Source organism: Lepus europaeus, chromosome 6, assembly GCF_033115175.1.
Source record: "Lepus europaeus isolate LE1 chromosome 6, mLepTim1.pri, whole genome shotgun sequence".
NCBI lineage: Eukaryota > Metazoa > Chordata > Mammalia > Lagomorpha > Leporidae > Lepus > Lepus europaeus.
Genome location: NC_084832.1, coordinates 99,001,234 through 99,019,344, shown reverse-complemented (window position 1 = coordinate 99,019,344; position 18,111 = coordinate 99,001,234). Strand labels below are relative to the sequence as shown.

At 57.6% G+C, this 18,111-nt stretch overlaps 1 protein-coding gene across 2 annotated transcripts; it reads right to left on the bottom strand.

Annotated features, from left to right (window-relative positions):
* Nucleotides 1–42: 42 nt before the first annotated feature.
* Nucleotides 43–15,769, bottom strand: TNFRSF1A (TNF receptor superfamily member 1A). 2 transcript variants are annotated; one of them, XM_062194751.1, is made up of 11 exons: nucleotides 15,438–15,769; nucleotides 8,014–8,164; nucleotides 7,660–7,788; nucleotides 7,234–7,383; nucleotides 6,993–7,071; nucleotides 2,274–2,347; nucleotides 2,058–2,174; nucleotides 1,720–1,748; nucleotides 1,214–1,523; nucleotides 812–1,120; nucleotides 43–775 (listed from the first exon to the last, which is right to left on the bottom strand). In XM_062194751.1, the coding sequence occupies exons 1-10, from the start codon at nucleotides 15,474–15,476 to the stop codon at nucleotides 813–815; spliced, it is 1,386 nt and encodes a 461-aa protein (XP_062050735.1). In that variant the 5' UTR covers nucleotides 15,477–15,769; the 3' UTR covers nucleotides 43–775; nucleotide 812. The 2 variants fall into 2 exon arrangements, with proteins under 2 accessions (XP_062050735.1, XP_062050734.1); XM_062194750.1 differs by having other exon boundaries at nucleotides 43–1,120.
* Between the last annotated feature and the right edge of the window lie 2,342 nt (nucleotides 15,770–18,111).

The window sequence follows — 18,111 nt, the reverse complement described above, 5'->3', positions numbered from 1 at the left end:
CCCCACCCCACCCCTCAGGTGCCCACAGACAGACCATCCCCGTGGGAGTGGAGCTTTAATTTCTGGGTTTTAGTGAATCTACAAAAGCCTGCCGCTCCGGCTGGAGGGCTCACTGTTCTGCCCTTGGCCCCTGCCCCAGGACACGTCCGGGCAGGGGGCAGAGGGGCGCCAGGGTTCTATTAGTGTGACACAACTGATATAAACATGCTTATCTGCTGCGAGAGAGGTCTGCGGACCTACCAGGGGCTGGAGCAGCTCTGCTGGGCCCTCCACGTCCCATAGTCCGCAACCACCCACTCGGGCCCCGGGCACGCTCAGCCTCGGGAGCGCTCAAGCGGGCACGGCTGGGCGGTGCTCCGGCAGTTGAGTCTGAAACGCTGTGTGTGTGTGCACACGGAACGGGTAGCACCAAGTGGCTGCTAGTTCACGCCGGCCCCCAGGATCCGCTCCAGAAGGCCCAGAGGGCATCTCCCAGGGTAGGCCCCTCCTCCGAGGCGGGGACGAGGAGGAAGGGACACAGCGCTTCCGACGTCCTCCAGGCAGCCGGGGGCGTGGCTCCACCAGGTGAGGCGGAGCGACGGGGAAGGCGGGGCCACGCCTCGCCTCCCAGACGTCCTCCAGGCAGCCGGGGGCGTGGCTCCATCAGGTAAGGTGGAGCGACAGGAGGGAGGCGGGGCCACGCCGCGCCTCCTCGACGTCCTCCAGGCAGCCGAGGCGTGGCCTCACAGGGCGGGGCACCCAGTGTCCATCGGCGTCTCCCGGAGAGGGGCGTGGCCTCATAGGGCGGGGGCGCCGCCCAGAGGGGCGTGGCCTCACCGCGGAAGGCGGGCCTCCGAGGGCTGGGAGGCGGGGCCGCCCAGCACCGCCTCGATGTCCTCCAGGCAGCCGAGCAGGTCCATGTCGCGGAGCACGCTGCCCAGCAGGTCCAGCGTGGCTTCGTGGCGTGGCGTGCGCTGCCGCCAGGCCGCCAGCATGCTGTACTGGGCCTCGCGCAGGCAGCGCCCGTTCTGCAGCTCCAGCCGCTCTATCTCGTGCTCGCGGAGCCCCAGGCGCCGCACGAACTCCCGCCAGCGAGATGGGGGCACGCCATCCACCACGGCATACAGCGTCACGGGGTCGGCTGTGGGGACGCGAGGCGCTGAGCCTTCTGCGGCCGCCCTCCACCCGACCCTGCTGCCTCCCGGAGCCGCACCCAACCCCGCGAGGAACTTACTGTCGGGGTGCTGCGGCGGGGCCGCTGCAGCGCGGGCGCTGCAGCCCTCCCACTTCTGAAGCGGGGTGAGGATGGGTGTGGAGGCCAGGGCCGTGGTGTGGACGGGCTCAGCCTCCCGGTAGGCCAGGGCCACCCCTCTGGAGGGCGGCATAGCCCTGAGGCTGGGCCAGTCCTCACGCGGAAAGGTGGAGGTGGAGTTGGTACAGATGCCCGGGTCGGGGCTGAAGCCGGGGATGGGGCTGAAGCCTGGAGGCGGGCTGACTCCTGGGGCAGGGGCGAGGGGTTTGGCAGGAAGACCGTCAAGCTCCCCCTGAAAGACAGTGGGCACAGCATTAGTGGGGGAGGGGAAGGCAGCCTCAGCCCTCATTCTGGTTGGGGGTTGGGGCTGGAGGGAATTAGGGGAGCCCCCGAGTGGGAGCAAGGGGTGATCCCAGGTGATCGGGGTGTTACAATGATAAGGAACAGTCAGGGAAATTTGGGGGGGCAGGTCTCTGGTTTCATCTCACCTCTTTGACAGGTGTCGCTTTCCCACAAACTGAGAAAAAAGAAACAGAGTATAAATTTCACTTCCCCTCTTCTCAGGCCTGGCGCCCAGTCCTGGGGTTGGCAGTGGGGACTTGTGGTGACATGCCTCACAGCTTATGTGGCCCCAGGGACCAGAGAACTAGCGACAGAGCGTGACCTCCCCCTAGCCACTCAGGGGCCCCCCCTCCACCCACAGAGTCCTGGGCAGTGAGATAGGGGACCCTCTCCTCCTCGCACCCCCCACGCTTGCATGTCTGAGCCACCCAGCCTCCTCCCACAGGCTCCCCAGCACCCTGTCCCCTGCCAAGGGCCCCCTCACCAATGGAGTAGAACTTGGGCTTCCACCGCCGCTGGTAGTGGCACATTAAAACAGTGAAGAGCAGGGAGAGCAGGCACAGACCAAAGAAGATCACCAGGGGCAGCAGCACTGTGGCGCCTGCAGGGCGTGGTTCATGGTCAGGGGATGGGTGGGGGGATGGGTGGGGGGGAGGGGCAAGGGCTGGGAGGGCAGCTGGGCGAGGGCGCTCCTCCTCACCCGAGTCCTGAGAGCCCTGGACGGTCCCGGTCGGGGGCAGGCACAGCTTCATGCACGCTGGGTTCTCCTTACAACTGAAAGAGGAGACGGCGCTGGTGAACAGAGGCCCTGCCACTGGAGGAACACACACACACGTACACACACATACACAGCACGGACACACGCAAAACACAGATACACAAAACACGGACACAGATACCCAAAACAGACACACAGAGATACGCACAGATACACTCACAAAACACACACATACACAAAACACAGCGATACACAGACACACACAGATACACAGCACGGACACACGCAAAACACAGATACACAAAACACACAGATACACAGCACGGACACACGCAAAACACAGATACACAAAACACACAGATACACAGCACGGACACACGCAAAACACAGATACACAAAACACGGACACAGATACCCAAAACAGACACACAGAGATACGCACAGATACACACACAAAACACACACATACACAAAACACAGCGATACACAGACACACACAGATACACAGCACGGACACACGCAAAACACAGATACACAAAACACGGACACAGATACCCAAAACAGACACGCAGAGATACGCACAGATACACACACAAAACACACACATACACAAAACACAGCGATACACAGATACACAGCACAGACACACGCAAAACACAGACACAAAACACACAGATACACAAACAAAACAAGGACACACAGATACACAGCACAGACACACGCAAAACATACACAAAACACACAAACACAGAGATACACAAACAAAACACAGACACACAGGTATACACGCAGATACACAAAACACACACATACACAAAACGCAGAGATACACAGACACACGGAGATACACACACAGGACACACCGAATCACATAAACTACACAAACTAAAAACACAGAGACACGCAGACACACACAGAGATTGTATCTTTGCCTCACAAACATCTTTGCTATCTCTTGATATAATGAGGCTTAACCTGTCTTGGGAACTGATGCAAAAGAAATCATCCGAGAAGATGATTAATTTTAGAATCAGAAGGGATCTTCAGAGGGGCGGGCACCGCGCAGCAAGTTAAGCCTTCACTTGGGACACCACATCTTGTGTCAGGTGCTTGGGACGGAGTCCTCGCCTCCACTTCCCATCCAGCTTCCTGTTAAGTGCGCCGGGGAGGCAGTGAAGGTAGCCTATGTGTCTGGGTTCCTGCCACCCACGTGGGGATGTGGGAGACCCGGATGGAATTCCTGGCTCCTGGCTTTGGCCTGGCCCGGTCCTGGCTGTTGTGGGCATTTAGGGAGCGAACCAGTGGATGGAAGAATGTCTCTGTCTCTCCTTCTGACACTTTGCTTTTCAAATAAATCAATCTTAAAAAAAAAAAAAAAAGGCTTTGTAGAAAGATGTTAAACATGGTCAGGGTACGAATTCCAACCCAGCCCTGGCTGGCAGTGTGGACTCTCAACAAGCCGCGTCCCCTCTGAGCCCAGCTTCCACACCAGTACAAAGGGCAGCGAACCCGGGCCTCGGGACTGAGGACCGAGGCTGGCACAGTCCGTGTCCCAGAATTGGTCGCTGTCACTCAAGCTGTTATTGTACCGCTGTTTTGCTGATGAGAATGTGGCAAAGGATGGCGCCAGCTACAGGACCTGACTTGACCTGTGCGAACATTAAGCCTATGTGTGCTCCTCTGTAGGACCAGCTCGTCTCCTGTTGGGACTGCCACTGGCAGTGTGGCCGCCTGAGCGCTCCACGGGAGCAGGGGCACGCCCTGAGAAGGCGTGCTCACAGCAGAAATCTGAAAGCAGGGAAAGCCATAAAAGTCCTGAAGCTTTGTGGAAAAAATAGAAAAAAAGCTTTGTGTCAGACATTCTGTAGTATTTTTGCTATTCTCACAAGAGTTAAAAAAAAAAAAAAAAAAGATTTTACATGAAAGGCAAAGCAACAGAGAAGGAGAGAGAGAAAGAGAACTTTCCATCCACTGGTTTACTACCCAGATGGCTGCGACAGTCTGGGCTGGGCCAGGCTGAAACCAGGAGCTGGGAACTCCATCCAGGCCTCCCTCGTGGGTGGCAGGGACCCAAGTACTTGGGTCACCTTCTGCTTTTCCCGGGCACGGGGTTAGAAAGGAAATGAAGCGACCAGGACTTGAACCCTGTGCTCTGACATGGGATGCCAGAGTCAAAGGTGGAGCCTTAGCCCACTGCACCACCACACTGGCCCTTGCTCTCACGGCTTTGTCAAACGGCGTCACTATCCTTACATGAAAGGTGAGGAGCTGTGTGTGACCTAACAACTAAGACACCAGTTAAAGATGCCTGAATCCCATGTTGAAATGTCTGGATTTGACTTCTGGCTCTCGAGTCCAGCTTCCAGCTAATGTGCACCATGGGAGGTAGTAGTAGTCACTGAAGTATTTGGGTCCCTGCCACCCACGTGACAGATCTGGATTGAGTTCCTGGCTCCTGATTTCCAGCCCAGTCCCACCATTGCTGTATGCATTTGAGGACTGAACCAGTAGATGGGAACATGTTCTCTCTGTGTGTGTCTCTCTCTCCACCACTCAAATAAGTAAATAAGTTGCTTTTCAGAAGTGTAAGAAAAATGAGGCTGCACTGTGATACAGCAGGTTAAGCCTCTGCTGGAGACAATAGCATCTGGTTCAAGACCTGGCTGCTCCACTTCCAATCCAACTCCCTGCTAATGTGCCTGGGAAAGCAGTGGATGATAAGTCCTTAGACCCCTGCCCCCTGTCTGGGAGACCCAGATGGAGTTCCAGGCTCCTGGCTTTGGCCTGGCCCAGCCCCGGCCACTGTGGGAATGAACCAGTGGATGGAAGATCTCTGTGTCTCACTCTCGGTAACTCTGCCTTTCAAATAAATAAAAGATAAATCTTTAAAAAAAAAAAAAAATCTGGGGCCTGTGCTATGGCTTAGCGGATTAAAGCCCTGGCCTGAAGTGCCAGCATCCCACAAAGGAGACCAGGAAGAAACTCCTGGCTTCTGGCTTCAGCCTGGCTCAGTCCTGGCTGTCACAGCCACTTTGGAGAGTGAACCAGAACACTGAAGATATCTGTCTCTCTCTCTCTGTCTGTGTAACTTCTGCTTTTCAAATAAATAAGTAAAATTTTTTTTGACAGGCAGAGTTAGACAGTGAGAGAGAGAGACAGAGAAAAAGGTCTTCCTTCTGTTGGTTCACCCCACAAATGGTTGCTACGGCCAGCGCGCTGCGCCAATCTGAAGCCAGGAGCCAGGTGCTTCCTCCTGGTCTCCCATGCAGGTACAGGGCCCAAGGACTTGGGCCATCCTCCACTGCCTTCCCAGGCCACAGCAGAGAGCTGGACTGGAAGAGGAGCAAGCGGGACAGAATCCGGCGCCCCAACCGGGACTAGAACCCGGGGTACCAGCGCTGCAGGTGGAGGATTAGCCTAGTGAGCTGCAGCGCCAGCCAATAAGTAAACCTTAAAAAAAAAGATATTGAAAACACAAAAAATAGAAATAAATAAACAACAAAAAAATAAGACTGAGAGATGTTCAGTAACTTGCCCACAGTTGCACAGCCAGTACATGGTTAGGCTGGGACTTAAACCCAGGACAGTTCACTCTGAGAGCCCTCCTCAGAGTTTCTTTGTTGCAAGGGAGTGTGTAAGAACAGCCTCTGTGGAGCCTAAAAAGGTTAGAGGACTTGGTCAAAGCGACTAGGGAGAAGAGAGAGCATTGCATCAAACCTAAAATGCTGTCAGTACTAAGAGATGGCATTCTTTACCGTACACACACAGAGCTGCCAGGTAAGCCTAAGCCATCATACTTCCTCAGCTGTTGCCAGATGAGGTCCAATGAGAGATGGGATAGTGTGCGCCCTAGAATCAGCAAGCTACAGGAGACCCCTTTGCCCAAGGTCTGATGACCTGAGTTGGACTGCAAGTTCCTGGGGTATGTACTTCTTTCCCCAAAGACTTCTTAAAGAGTTGAAGAGGGGCAGGTGCTTGGCACAGCAGTCAAGATGCTGCTAGGGATGCCTGCATCCCACATGGGACAGGGTGTCTGGTCCAAGTCCTGGCTCCACTTCTGATCCAATCCTGGGAGGCAGCAGGTGGTGATGGCTCAAGTACTTGGGTCCCTGCCATCCATGTGGGAGACCCAAATTGAGTTCTTAGCTTCTGGGTTTGACATTTGGAGAATGAACTAGAGGATGGGAGATCTCTGTCTCTGTGTCTTTCAAATGAAAATAAATTTTAAAAAGTTTTGAGAAACAAGTTGGGGGAGTAGGCAGGACTGTCTGGTGTCTTTTTGTTTGCTTTTTTGAAGGATTGATCTGAAAGGCAGGGAGACAGAGAGAGAGAGAGAGATCTTCCGTCTACTGGTTCACTCCACAAATGGCCGTAACAACAGAGTCTGCGCCAGTCCAAAGCCAGGAGCCAGGAATTCCACCCTGGTCTCCCATGTGAGCAGCAGGGGGCCAAGCGCCTGAGGCCGTCCTCCGCTGCCTTTCCAGGCACACTGGCAGGGAGCTGGATATGAAGCAGAGCAGCTGGGACTTGAACTGGCTGGCACTCTGCCATGGGATGCTGGCTTCACCAGCCGCACCAGCAGCCACTCCACTATCTGGTGTCTCGATGAAGTGCCCGCCACTCAGCCAGCCCCTGCCAGTCGCTCTCAGCCACAGCTGTCGGACCCCATGCCACACCCCCACAGCTGGCAGAGATACTCACTTACTACAGGGGACGCACTGGTTTTCTCTTTGGAAGAAGCCTGCATGGCAGGCACACACGGTGTCCTGACTCTCCTGGCCTGTGGGGAGAAGCACAGCAGCTACAGAGGGAGTGCCCTGCACCCAGAGGGCCCGGGCGAGTGAGGCGGGGCGGGGGAGGCGGCCCCCCAGCGTGTGGCCCGTGGGAGTGGGCAGGAAGGGGAGCGCCACCCTCCTCTGGGGACCGGGAGGACCCTACTCACAGGGGATGATCACGGTGCCGTTGAGGCAAAGGCTGCAGTTGGAGCACTGGAACTGGGTTTTGGCCCAGTAACGCCGGTACTGGTTCTTCCTGCAGCCACACACGGTGTCATGGTCCACTGTGCAAGAAGAAATCTCCACCTGATTCCTCTCTGGTAAGAGGACAAGGTGGCACATGAGTCCTGCGTCCCCTTTCCGCGACAACGCCACTCACCCTCTCTCCGCGCCCCTTCCTTCTCAGACACCCCTCCCGCGTGTCTCTGTGCCACACGCGCACGCATGCACGCTGTCCCATGCCTGCACACACACCCCTGCCCTTATGGCCACTGATTCATGGACGTGTGCTCCCACAGGGACCGGGCAGGCATGAGGCTCAAGCCAGCAGCCTCTCTGTCTTCGCAGGGCCCTGGCCCTCTCCCCAGACGCACCCTTCCGGCATTTGGAGCAGCTGAGGCACTGGGTGAGGTGGTTCTCCGAGGCAGTAAATGTGCCGTTTTCACACTTCCTGCAGTCCGAGTCCAGGCCTGGGCCAGGACAGTCATTGTACAAGTAGGTTCCTGAGAACAGGGCATCGAGGTCAGGCTGTAGCTGAGAGCTCTGGGAAGGAGCCCACGCTACAGAGCCCAGCCAGGGAAAACAGGGAGAAACTCCCAGCCCAGGAGGGGCAGCAAAGTTAGGGCTCTTGGGGGCAGGAAGCACAGGTTCTAGAACATCAGGAAAAAAGCCACACAAGGGAGCAGGGGCCCCATCCCTGGGCAAATCTGCAAACCCCTGTCTCCTACCTTTGTGGCACTTGGTGCAGCAGATGGACTTATTTTGAGAGTGGTTGTATTTTCCCTGGGGACACACAGTCTCTCCCTTCTCCCAGTCCCCAAGGTGAGGGACCAGTCCAGCAACCTCTAAGGGGTGTATTTCCAACACAGCCAGGAGCACCTAGGGAAGAATCAGGAAGGAGACACCCTCAGGAGAGGTAGGGGCAGGAGGCTCAGACACAGCAAATCGAAAACCTCCTCAGCTCCAGTCCCTCCTTGGGGAAGCAGCCCCCGCCCACACCCACCCTCACTCCCCTGCCCAGGCCACCGCGCACTGAAGTTCTTCCTTGACAGTTGGCACCGTATGATTGGACACTGAACTGCTCTCCAGGTATCCTATGTGCTGATTTCTGTCCCTTCAGCTCTTGGCCTGGGGGTCCCGGGCCCTAGGCTGTTTTTTTAGCCTCATTCCGAGTCCCTTAAAGTAGCTAACAGTGATACACACACAGGGCACATGTGCAAGAAAACGTCTGGACCGGGGCCTGGCAGGTCACTCCCATTCTGGCCTTCCAGCAGGCAGCCCAAAAGATGAGGGAGCACCGCTCCACGTGGGAAGGGGAGTCACAGGGTCTTCTCCGTGTGAACCCTCACAGAGGTGGGCAGGCAGGCTCCGGGCCCTTTCCTGGATTATGTTCTACTGGTGGAAAGTTTCCTGGAGCAATCAGATCGGGGTTGAAGCCCCTGCTGATGCTGGAGGAGGAGCTCCTTTAAGCCTTTGTGGTGAACCTGAACCTGATGGGGGAATCCTGCGCTGACACTTCCCTCCCACCAGTCAACCTCCACAAACACTCCCAGTTGGCAAGGACAGAAGGGAGGGGACTGAGAGGGAAAGTTCAGGGGTCAGGGATGGGATAGGCAGGTGACAGATTTAGTTGCAGGCAGGAGTAGGCGTGGGCAAAGGCAGTCACGCAAAACTAGAGTTTGCCAGAAGCAGATGATTCAGCTCAAATGACCATTAGGACAGGAGCTGGGGGTTTGCCAGGAGTCCAGAAGCTCTTTGCACACCAGGGCGCTGGGAAACGGGTTTTACAGCCTCTGGCCAAGTCCACAGCACCCACACGGCCTGCCCTGCTCCAGCCTCAGTACCGACAAACCGAAGCCGGGAGTCAGCGAGCAGCTCCTGCGCACACTCGCTTCTCTGATCTCTGCCAGCTTCATTTCTCTTTTTCCCTGGGCCTTGACTTTTTTCTCTGCTGCTTTGTGTACAGATAACAGGATGTCTTCAAAGGATGTTAAACATGGAGGAGCAGACCAATCAGATCACAGACACCCAGCCCAGGAGAGCAGGGCCTGACAGTCCACAGCGAGCAGCTCCAGCCTCCCCAGCTCCACAGATTGGAACAGGTGGCACCTGAGTCACCCACTGGGTGATGCTGCAGCCAGAGCCGCACAGACCTGGAAGAGGGCCAGCCACCCACTGCGAGCCCAGCAGGCAAGGAGGCTCTCCCATCCAGAGGCCAGGGGCTGTAAGGACAACAGGAAGGGCTGGTTATGGGAAGAGCTTCCCAATCCTAAAAGTGTGGTTTCTTTCCCCAAAGGAAGAAGAACTTGGAGCCTATAAGGTCACTGACACTTCACGTCTCATTAAGCAGGCTTGGAGGCGAGAGAGTCAGGAAGAGAAACTAGGGGCTCTCCAGTCCTGGATCAGTCCTGGGGGGAGCTTCTGAGGGCCTCTGGCCAGTGAGGGAGGCGCCTGCCTGGAGGAGGTGGGGAGAGAGGTTCTCTCAGGTCGCAGGCCTTTGGGGGTTAAGTCAGATCCGGGAAAGAGAAATCTTTTCCCAGCAGCTCCGCCCCAGTGACTCAGGCCAGAGGGAGGGAGGGGATGGAGAGGAGAGGAGAGGGAACTAGCAGCTTCCCTAGCTCCTCAGGGGTCATGAGTCAGCAGAAAGAGCCCAGCCAACAGTGGGACCGCAGGCCACCCTTTCCTCCTCGGGGCCAGTCTCTCCATCCCTCCCTGCTACCCTCCACTCCTTAACTGCGCCAGGCAGTGGACCCCTGTTCCACTTGGCCTGCACGTTTCAGGAAATGCCTCCCTCTCCCCATCCCATCCCAAAGGGAAGTCTCCCTGACCCCCAGCTTCCTCCATTCAGGCCAGTGCCCACCCCTCCCTGGGGGTCACTCAGCTCCTTCCCGCCTCTTTCCTTTAGACTAGGCCCCGCCCCCGCTCCTCCTCCAGCCTCTGGCAGATAAACCCATCCCCTGGGCTCTCCCGGCAGCCCCCTGGTGCTCCCCTGGTCCGGCAGAGCACAGGCCAGGCCAGGCCCGGGCGCCCTCCCACCCTGGGTTCACCACATTCCCACAGCCTGGCTGGTCCTGGGCTTGGGGGCCTCTCTGGAGTCCCAGCCAATCCTGAGTCTCCACAGCCTCTCCCCTCCAAGCACCCTGGCCTCTGAGGAAAACTCCAGAGCCCTGAACACCCACTTCCAGGAATGAGGGAGCAGGACGAAGGGCTGTTGGGAGGGAAGCAGCGCCATTCTCCAGGCCCACAGCAGTGTTTCAGGCCAGCTCGCTCTAGCACCCAGAGGCCGGGTCCCCAGCCTCTGCCGCCCACCCCCCTTCCCCAGAGGCACCCCTTGTGGGCAGCGGCTGGCCCATGAGCTGAGCCAGGTCCTTGACATTTGCATTATCCAGCAAAATAGCAGATAGAGGAGGTAAGCTCCAGCCAGAGTGCAGTCCCCAGGAAGCCGGGGGTGCCGTGGAGAGACAGTTGAGGGGCGGCCCAGCACCCCTCCAACTCCCCCACAGCTTCCGCCTAGGGAGGCTCTAAAGTGTGACTTCCTGTACCGGGGCTGTCGAGTGGGGCTGAGAAAGCGGAGACAGACCCTGTGGGCTAACCCTGACCCAGCCACCTCCCAGGGACCCGTTCGCTGTGCCCTTCTCCCTGGCACTACCGCGTCTGTGCCGTCAAAACGTGTGAGTTCACCTAAAGTCGAGACCCGAGGGCCTCGCCGAGGTGCACCTCCTTGCCACGCAGGCACCCGTTGATGACACACATTTCCATGACCCAAGCTCACAGACAGCCCTCTGTGAATCTGACTACCACGAACTGATGGCATCTCCTCTGGCTCTTATCATACTATGGTTATGTTGGTGAGTAGATACGATCTCCCCAAGCAGACCATAAAGCCATGAGAGGAGAGACAGTGTCTCGGGCAGACAGTGTCACTCTGCTGGCCAGCCAGAGGAGCAGATACGTACAGATGTGCGGATGGCCCAGCGGCTGACCCAGCGGCTGACCTGTGTGCACTCCTGCTGAACCCAGCCCAACGAGGCGGTGCAGAGACAGCACCACCCCCCCTACCAGGAACGCATGCATCTCTCTGGGCTGGGGTGGGAGCGGGTCAGACTAGCCCCCACCTCCCCACAAGCCTGCACCCCGGTGAATGAGGATGGGCCACAGGTTCCTTCACTGACAACGTGAATGAGGCACGTGCAAATGATACCCAGGCAGAAAACAGTTTGCAAGCCTCATTCTGGCCTGTCCCGGATGCATGTCCACTTGGCTATGCCCCTGCCCTCCTGCCTCACTCTCACCTATGTCACCGTCTCACAAATGTCACCCTGCCAACGCCAAGGCCTTAGACACAGCTCTCATCTCCGGATCCTGTCCCTAACCCTGCTGCCGCCCTACCTGTCCCTTCACCTCATTGCTCCTTCCTCTGCCGGCTCTCTACGCCTGCCACGTCCCCCGATGGCTGCAGCTGTCTTCCAGGTGACTGCCAGGCCAGCCTCTTTCCCGCTCCCATCCAGCCCACGCACTTTCTTATCTGCATGCAGGCTTCAACTTGCACTGGCTGCTGTGTGAATTCGCCTCTCCATCTCCACAGCCTGACTTCAAACATCGCTTCTAGGGGACTGCTGCTTCCCAGGGACGCCTCACTTCTGTTCCAGACACAGTGGGCCCCATGAGAACAGGGCCTGAATGAATGAATTCCTCACCCTGAGTCCATGTTCAACACTCTTTTTCATTCCCACTCTCTCACTCCTGCCACATGGCAGCTCCAAACCCACCTTTCTACAAGGTTTTTGTTCTTTACTGTATTCAACGAACAGGTAAGGGGCATAGGCCATGTGCCAGGTTCCCAAGGGGTGCTGGGGCTGCTTACATGGATGACACCAGCTCCTGCTCGTAAAGGTCTCTCGCTGGGCCAAAGACAGCCAAGTATGGACCCTAGGCTAGATCCCGGGAGTGCTCTGTCGCAGGCAGGACCCCTCAGCCAGCCTGGGGTAGCTCCTGCGTTTCCTGAAGGTGAGATCTGCCCCCCAAGAAAGATTAGCAAATGGGGGTTTGGGGGCACGTCCCCCCAAGCCTTCCACCTCCCATCTGCGCTCTAGGACATCACAATGCATCTGTAGGTATTTTCCTCCAGACTGTTCTGAAATTTTTTTTTTCTGTAAACTGTCTTGGCTCCTAGGCTGGAGGCTCGTGGGGAGCAGCGAAGTCCTGCTGGCTTTGCCACCCCCTCTCTTGTATTCACTCCTTTGTGGCCCAGCTCACAGGGACACTGCCTGCAGCCATGAATTCTGTGCTGCCCACTGTATGTGGAGAACCTGAGAAGTTCACGGGCAGCCTTACGCGTCTGTCTGTCCTGTTCCCTGGTCAGCGCCAGCCGAGGCTCTGTCCTGTGACGGTCATGGCCGCCCCGGGTCTACAGCAGCCCAGGACCCAGCACCCTCCTGTGTCTGTTCAGTTACCTTGACTTTCTGTTGTCTAAACACAGGCGGCCACTGAGTACCTACTACTAACAGTGGATAGAAGCTGAACGCCTCTGGAGGGCTGTCTGCTGCGTCCTGTTCCACTAGGCCGTGAACTCCATGAGAACAGGAGTTTTGCTCGCTGCTGCAATCTCTATGCAATAGTTAACAAATCGAAAACCAAGAGGGGACGGCAGAGAAGTTCACAGAAAATGGAATTCAAAGTTGAGTTTATTGGCCGGCGCCGTGGCTCAACAGGCTAATCCTCCGCCTTGCGGCGCCGGCACACCGGGTTCTAGTCCCGGTCGGGGCACCGATCCTGTCCCGGTTGCCCCTCTTCCAGGCCAGCTCTCTGCTGTGGCCAGGGAGTGCAGTGGAGGATGGCCCAAGTGTTTGGGCCCTGCACCCCATGGGAGACCAGGAGAAGCACCTGGCTCCTGCCATCGGAACAGCGTGGTGCGCCGGCCGCAGCGCGCTACCGCAGCGGCCATTGGAGGGTGAACCAACGGCAAAAGGAAGACCTTTCTCTCTGTCTCTCTCTCACTGTCCACTCTGCCTGTCAAAAAAAAAAAAAAAAAGTTGAGTTTATTTTTAGTGAGATCCAGGCTTAGGCACAGTTTTCTCATCATTCGCATTTCCATGAACTTTTTGGAGGCCCCTGCCCCTAACAAATATCAGCCTACTTCATCTCAGATCAGCACTATGAAGCAGGGCCCAGGTGGTGCATTTTGTACCTGCATGGAGGGTTTATAGAACCTGCTCAAGTTCATGCAGCTGTGATGGGGGCGAGCCAGGGGATGGATCCCCAAAGAGACAGCAGAGGTAAGACCGAGCCCATCAGCTGGGCAGCTGGGAAGGGAAGGCAGATCTGGAGAAGGGAGGGGAGACAGGAGTGGAGGAGGAAGAGAAGAGAGACCGAGGGCGCTGCTTCGGGAGCAGGGGGTCCAGAAATGCAGACCACAGCAGAGAAGGGGGTGGGGGGCAGCAGGACAGAAGAGGTTTCACAAAGGAGGCCCTGGACGGACGTCTGGCACAGAGGTTAAGACACTGCAGGGGGCCAGCACTGTAGCTCAGTGGATCAGGCCACCACCCTCATATCAGAGCACAGGTTCGAGTCCTGTCTGCTCTGCTTCCAGGACAGCTCCCTGATGATGCTCCTGGGAAGGCAACGCAAGATGGCCCAATTCTAGGGCCCCTGCCACCCATGTGGGAGACCCGGATGGAGTTCCTGGCTCTTGGCTTCAGCCTGGCCCTCTCCTGACTGTTGTGACCATTTAGGGAGTGAACCAGAGGATGGAAGATCTCTCTCTCTCTCTCTAACTCTGCCTTTCAAGTAAATAAATAAACGTTTAAAAAAAAAAAGTGAGAAAGAAAGGAAGAATAGAAGAAACTGCTTGAGATACAAGCATCCTCTATCAGAGCCTCTGGGTCAAGTCGTGGCTCCACTTGGGATCCAGCTTCCTGTTACACACACACACCCTGGGAGGCAGCAGATGACGGCTCAAGTACTTAGGTCCCTGCTACCCATGTGGGAGACCTGGATGCAATTCATGACTTCTGGCTTTGGCCTGCCCCAGCCCTGGCTGTTGTGAGCATTTGGGGAATGAATCAATAGACGGAAGATCTCTGTCTTTAGTCTCTTGCGCTCTCGCTCTCTCTCTCTCTCTCTCTCTCTGTCTTTCAAATAAATAAATAAATTTTAAAAAAAGGAAGCCCGGCAAGTCTGAGAAACCTCTGGAGAGACAGCGAGGAAAGGAAGGAATGGTGTGAGACAAAGGTAAGGGAAGTGGACGCGGGCACTGGGTGGGCCGCGGTTGGGCAGGGGCCAGAGAAACTGGTTCACACAGGCAGGGAAAGCCCACCCCATGCATGAGGCAGGGCACGGGGGCTTGAAGTATGGGCAAGGGGTGAGCTCCCGGCACTGAGGAAGATTGAGGACTCAGGGAAACAAGCCTGAAGCGGAGAAAGGAACATTTTCCAGTGACGAAAACAACTTTCTACCAACTTCCCCAAACCAAACTGTAGAAGAAAAAAACCAAGGATTGGTGCTCAGGTCTGTGGGCTGCAGGACCCTGGCTAGGCACAGGTGGCGATGTTGGCATCCCCTGCGTGGGGTCAGTCCCGCGGGAGACTCCTACCACGCAGCCCACCCAGGGGTGGAAGGGGCACGAAAGTCCCCCAGTGGGGGAGGCCAAGCCAGGTAGCACCCCAAACCCACCCCACCCCCCTAGGCCTGGACTCCGCTTCCCGGCTTCACCAGCCTTCCAAACCGTGGAAGTTTGCGCAGACAGCTTCTGTAGGCCGGCCGTACCCCGCACAGCCCCGCTTGCCCGGGCCACTCAGCTGACCAGAGGGACAGAACCCCGGAGCCTCTGGACTGACCCGGAGAGCTCTGACCCCACTCTCCCACTCCTTTCCTTTCCCCGCCAAATCTTGCCCCGCCGCGGCCTGCCCACCACCTCCCCCGCCAACAGTCCAGCCGCCCCCGGCCCGCACCCTCCCCAGGCCTCCTTCACTCTCACCCCTCGCACACTCTCCCCGGCCCCTGCTCCAGGCCGGAGGACTGGGGACCTCAACCGGCAGGGGCTGGGCCGGGGCCGCACGGGCCTGCGGCGACACCGAGCCCGGAGCACACAGGAAAGCCTCGGCCCTTCGCCGAGGAGGGCCTGCCCCGCTCCCGCGTGGGTCCCTGGTCTCACCAGTGGCAGCAGCAGGCCAGGCACGGTGGGGAGGCCCATGTCCGGCCAGCTGGGGCCTCTCACTCCCCCATTGGGGCTCGGGCGGTGGCGGCGGCGGCGGCGGCGGCTGGGGAGGAGCGGGTCAGTCCCGCTGGTCCCGAGGGCAGGCGAGGCGAGGGGAGGGGCTTTGGACTGGGAAATGGAGAGTGGAGACTCAGGAGCGGAGACCACGGGCCGGGCCCCAGGGTTCTCGAACCCTAGGCCAGAACTGGAGCCCGAATCTGGAGAATTCAGAGAGATTACAGCCGAGAGGAGGGAGGAGGTGGGAGGAGAAGGCTGAGTGGCAGCCGGCGGGTGTTGCAACAGAGCGACAGGAAGAGCCTGGGGAGGAGGCGGGAGGAGGGGTCGAAGGTTCTTTAACTCTTCCTACCCCAGGTAGAGGCAGTGCAGCCCCGGATCTGGCTGCTTTGTGTCCCCCTCAACCCACCGATCTGACCACTCCCAACCCAAACATCAGGTGCGGTGAGCCCGGGGCCCCCACCCCAGCACCAGCCTGACCCAATGGAAGAGCAATGAAAAGACCCAGAGTCAAATGCATGGGCTTCCAGCCCAGCTGGGTGGCCTTCAGCCCATAAGTAGCCTGAGACTGTTCTCCAGTTTGCAAAATGGACATGAATAGCTTCGTGGGCCCGCTACAAGGACTGATTGAAAGGGTCTGCCTCCTGATGCAGGGTGAGCACTCAGTGCGCCCTCACAACCTTCCCCTTGTCCCCAGAGTTCCAGCTCCCTCATCTCCCACTTCCTTGGGAATTTACCCAGCATCAGTCTTAACCTTAGGTGTCTGCCCGGATCGGGTCCTGGCCCTCGGCCGTTCACTCATCCACTCTGAGCGTGGCTCTGGCTGAATGTGGCCATCCAACCCCCAACCCCTCTCCTGAGTCAGGGCTGGCTCAATGTAACATTGTTTGTGCACCTCCCTTCCAGGATACCACATCCAGGAGGACGCCTTGGAAATACAAAGGTCTCTAGGACATTCAGTGCTCCCTTCCCAACTACTCTGATACACCAACCAGCCCCTGCCCTACAGAAAACTCTGCAAACCTCTGACTTTATAGAGGGGGAACTGAGGTCCAGAGGTGCGTGCTGTGCCAGGAGACAGAGCAGCCGAGAGAACCCAGGACTCCTGCCTCCTTGACCCAGGTGCCCTTTGGCTTTGAGACACCCACTGCAGGGGCAGCCTGGAGGGCCAGGGAAAGGCCGGACGTTCCTGGAGGTGAGGGGGCACACGGGCCGCCCTGCCCACATCCAGGTCAGCTCCATGGGAACCAGCCAGGGCTTGGATCAGGTCCTCCCCACCAGCTTCCAGCTGAACCTGTCCACATCGGGGGCCCGGCCTGCCCAGAGCCAGGGTAGATAGGGTGGGGAGTCCTGGGGCGGTGGGGATGTGGGGGGCAGCCTGGGCCAGAGAGACTCTGTTTGTATGAGACAGACTCCACCCCCTAACTCTGGTGTTTTACACCATTCCCAGTTGTGCAGAACTTCTCACCAGGGATTCCTACAAGAAATACAATATCCATTCAGATGCTTTTGGGTGCCACGACCTGCCCTCGACTTAGCTCAGCCCTGGGCTTTGGTTGCTGAGGCTGCTGGAAGTCCAGGGAGACAGAAGAGTGAGGTCCCCGGGCCTTGGACTTGGCATCACAGCTCTGAACCCCTTCTCCCCTCACCTGCCAGCTGACCTCCCACCCAGTCCGGAGGCCACCCTCCTGGGTCTTCCTGGGCTCCCCCTCTATGGTTCCAGGACAGAGCATCTGTGGATGAGAATGGAGCTTGGATGTCCCCACTGCTGGCAGTCCACCCCATCCCCAAGCTCCTGGTCAAAGCTGAGCTCACAGAGCAAGCAGCTCACTGCCAACACACAGAAAGGCCCCAGGTGTGCTAGAGTGGGCCCCAGGCAGTTCCAGAAGGAGCAGGGTCACTGGCACACAGTGCAGGCGCTGGGGCTGGCATTGTGTGCAGTAGGTTAAACCCTGGTTGCAGCACTGCTGACACTGGCATCCCTTATGGGAGAAACAGAAGGGGGCAGATTAGGGATGAAGAGTTGGCCTTGGGGTCCAGGAGCAAAGGCTGAAGAACAAAGCTTCAGGTAAGAGACTCCTCCCATCAAGTCTGTTTCTCTCTCTCTGTCTCTCTGTCTCTCTGTCTCTCTCTCTCTCTCTCTCTCTCTCTCACACACACACACACACACACACACTAACGCAAGACCTGGACTGGACCCTGCACTGGACTCCTAGACCAGATGACATGGGTTCTAGCCCCAGTCCTGTGTGTGTCAGCAGGAAGCAGGGTGAGTCACAGGTGACCTGGGTTCCAGGCTCGTTCTGGAAGAATCATGAACCTGGACAAGTCACTTCACCCTGTAAACCTGAGACAGAAAACGGAGCAACGTAAGCCCTTTATTCCCTCGGACACTCGGATTCTAGCTCCTAGGAGGAGCTGGGGCAAGGGGTGGGGATAAGGAAACACAGCAGGGTCCACGCGCACACAGGCACGGAGAAGCCCGGCCATGGGTGGAGATGCTGAGTGCAGTCATCCATGAGGGGCCCAGCTTGGTCTGGCAGGTCCTCCCAGCCTGGGGCCGGGTGGGGCTGGGCAGCCATGGGCAGGCTGCACCTGAGGACTGTGTGACAGCGGA

Excerpts from the sequence above, each read along its gene's own strand:
- TNFRSF1A (XM_062194750.1), bottom strand. The coding sequence starts at position 15,476 with ATGGGCCTCCCCACCGTGCCTGGCCTGCTGCTGCCACTG. Across the intron at positions 1,749-2,057 it reads GCCCAAGTTCTACTCCATTG|TTTGTGGGAAAGCGACACCT; the intron begins GTGAGGGGGCCC and ends CTTTTTTCTCAG. Across the intron at positions 1,524-1,719 it reads AAGCGACACCTGTCAAAGAG|GGGGAGCTTGACGGTCTTCC; the intron begins GTGAGATGAAAC and ends ACTGTCTTTCAG.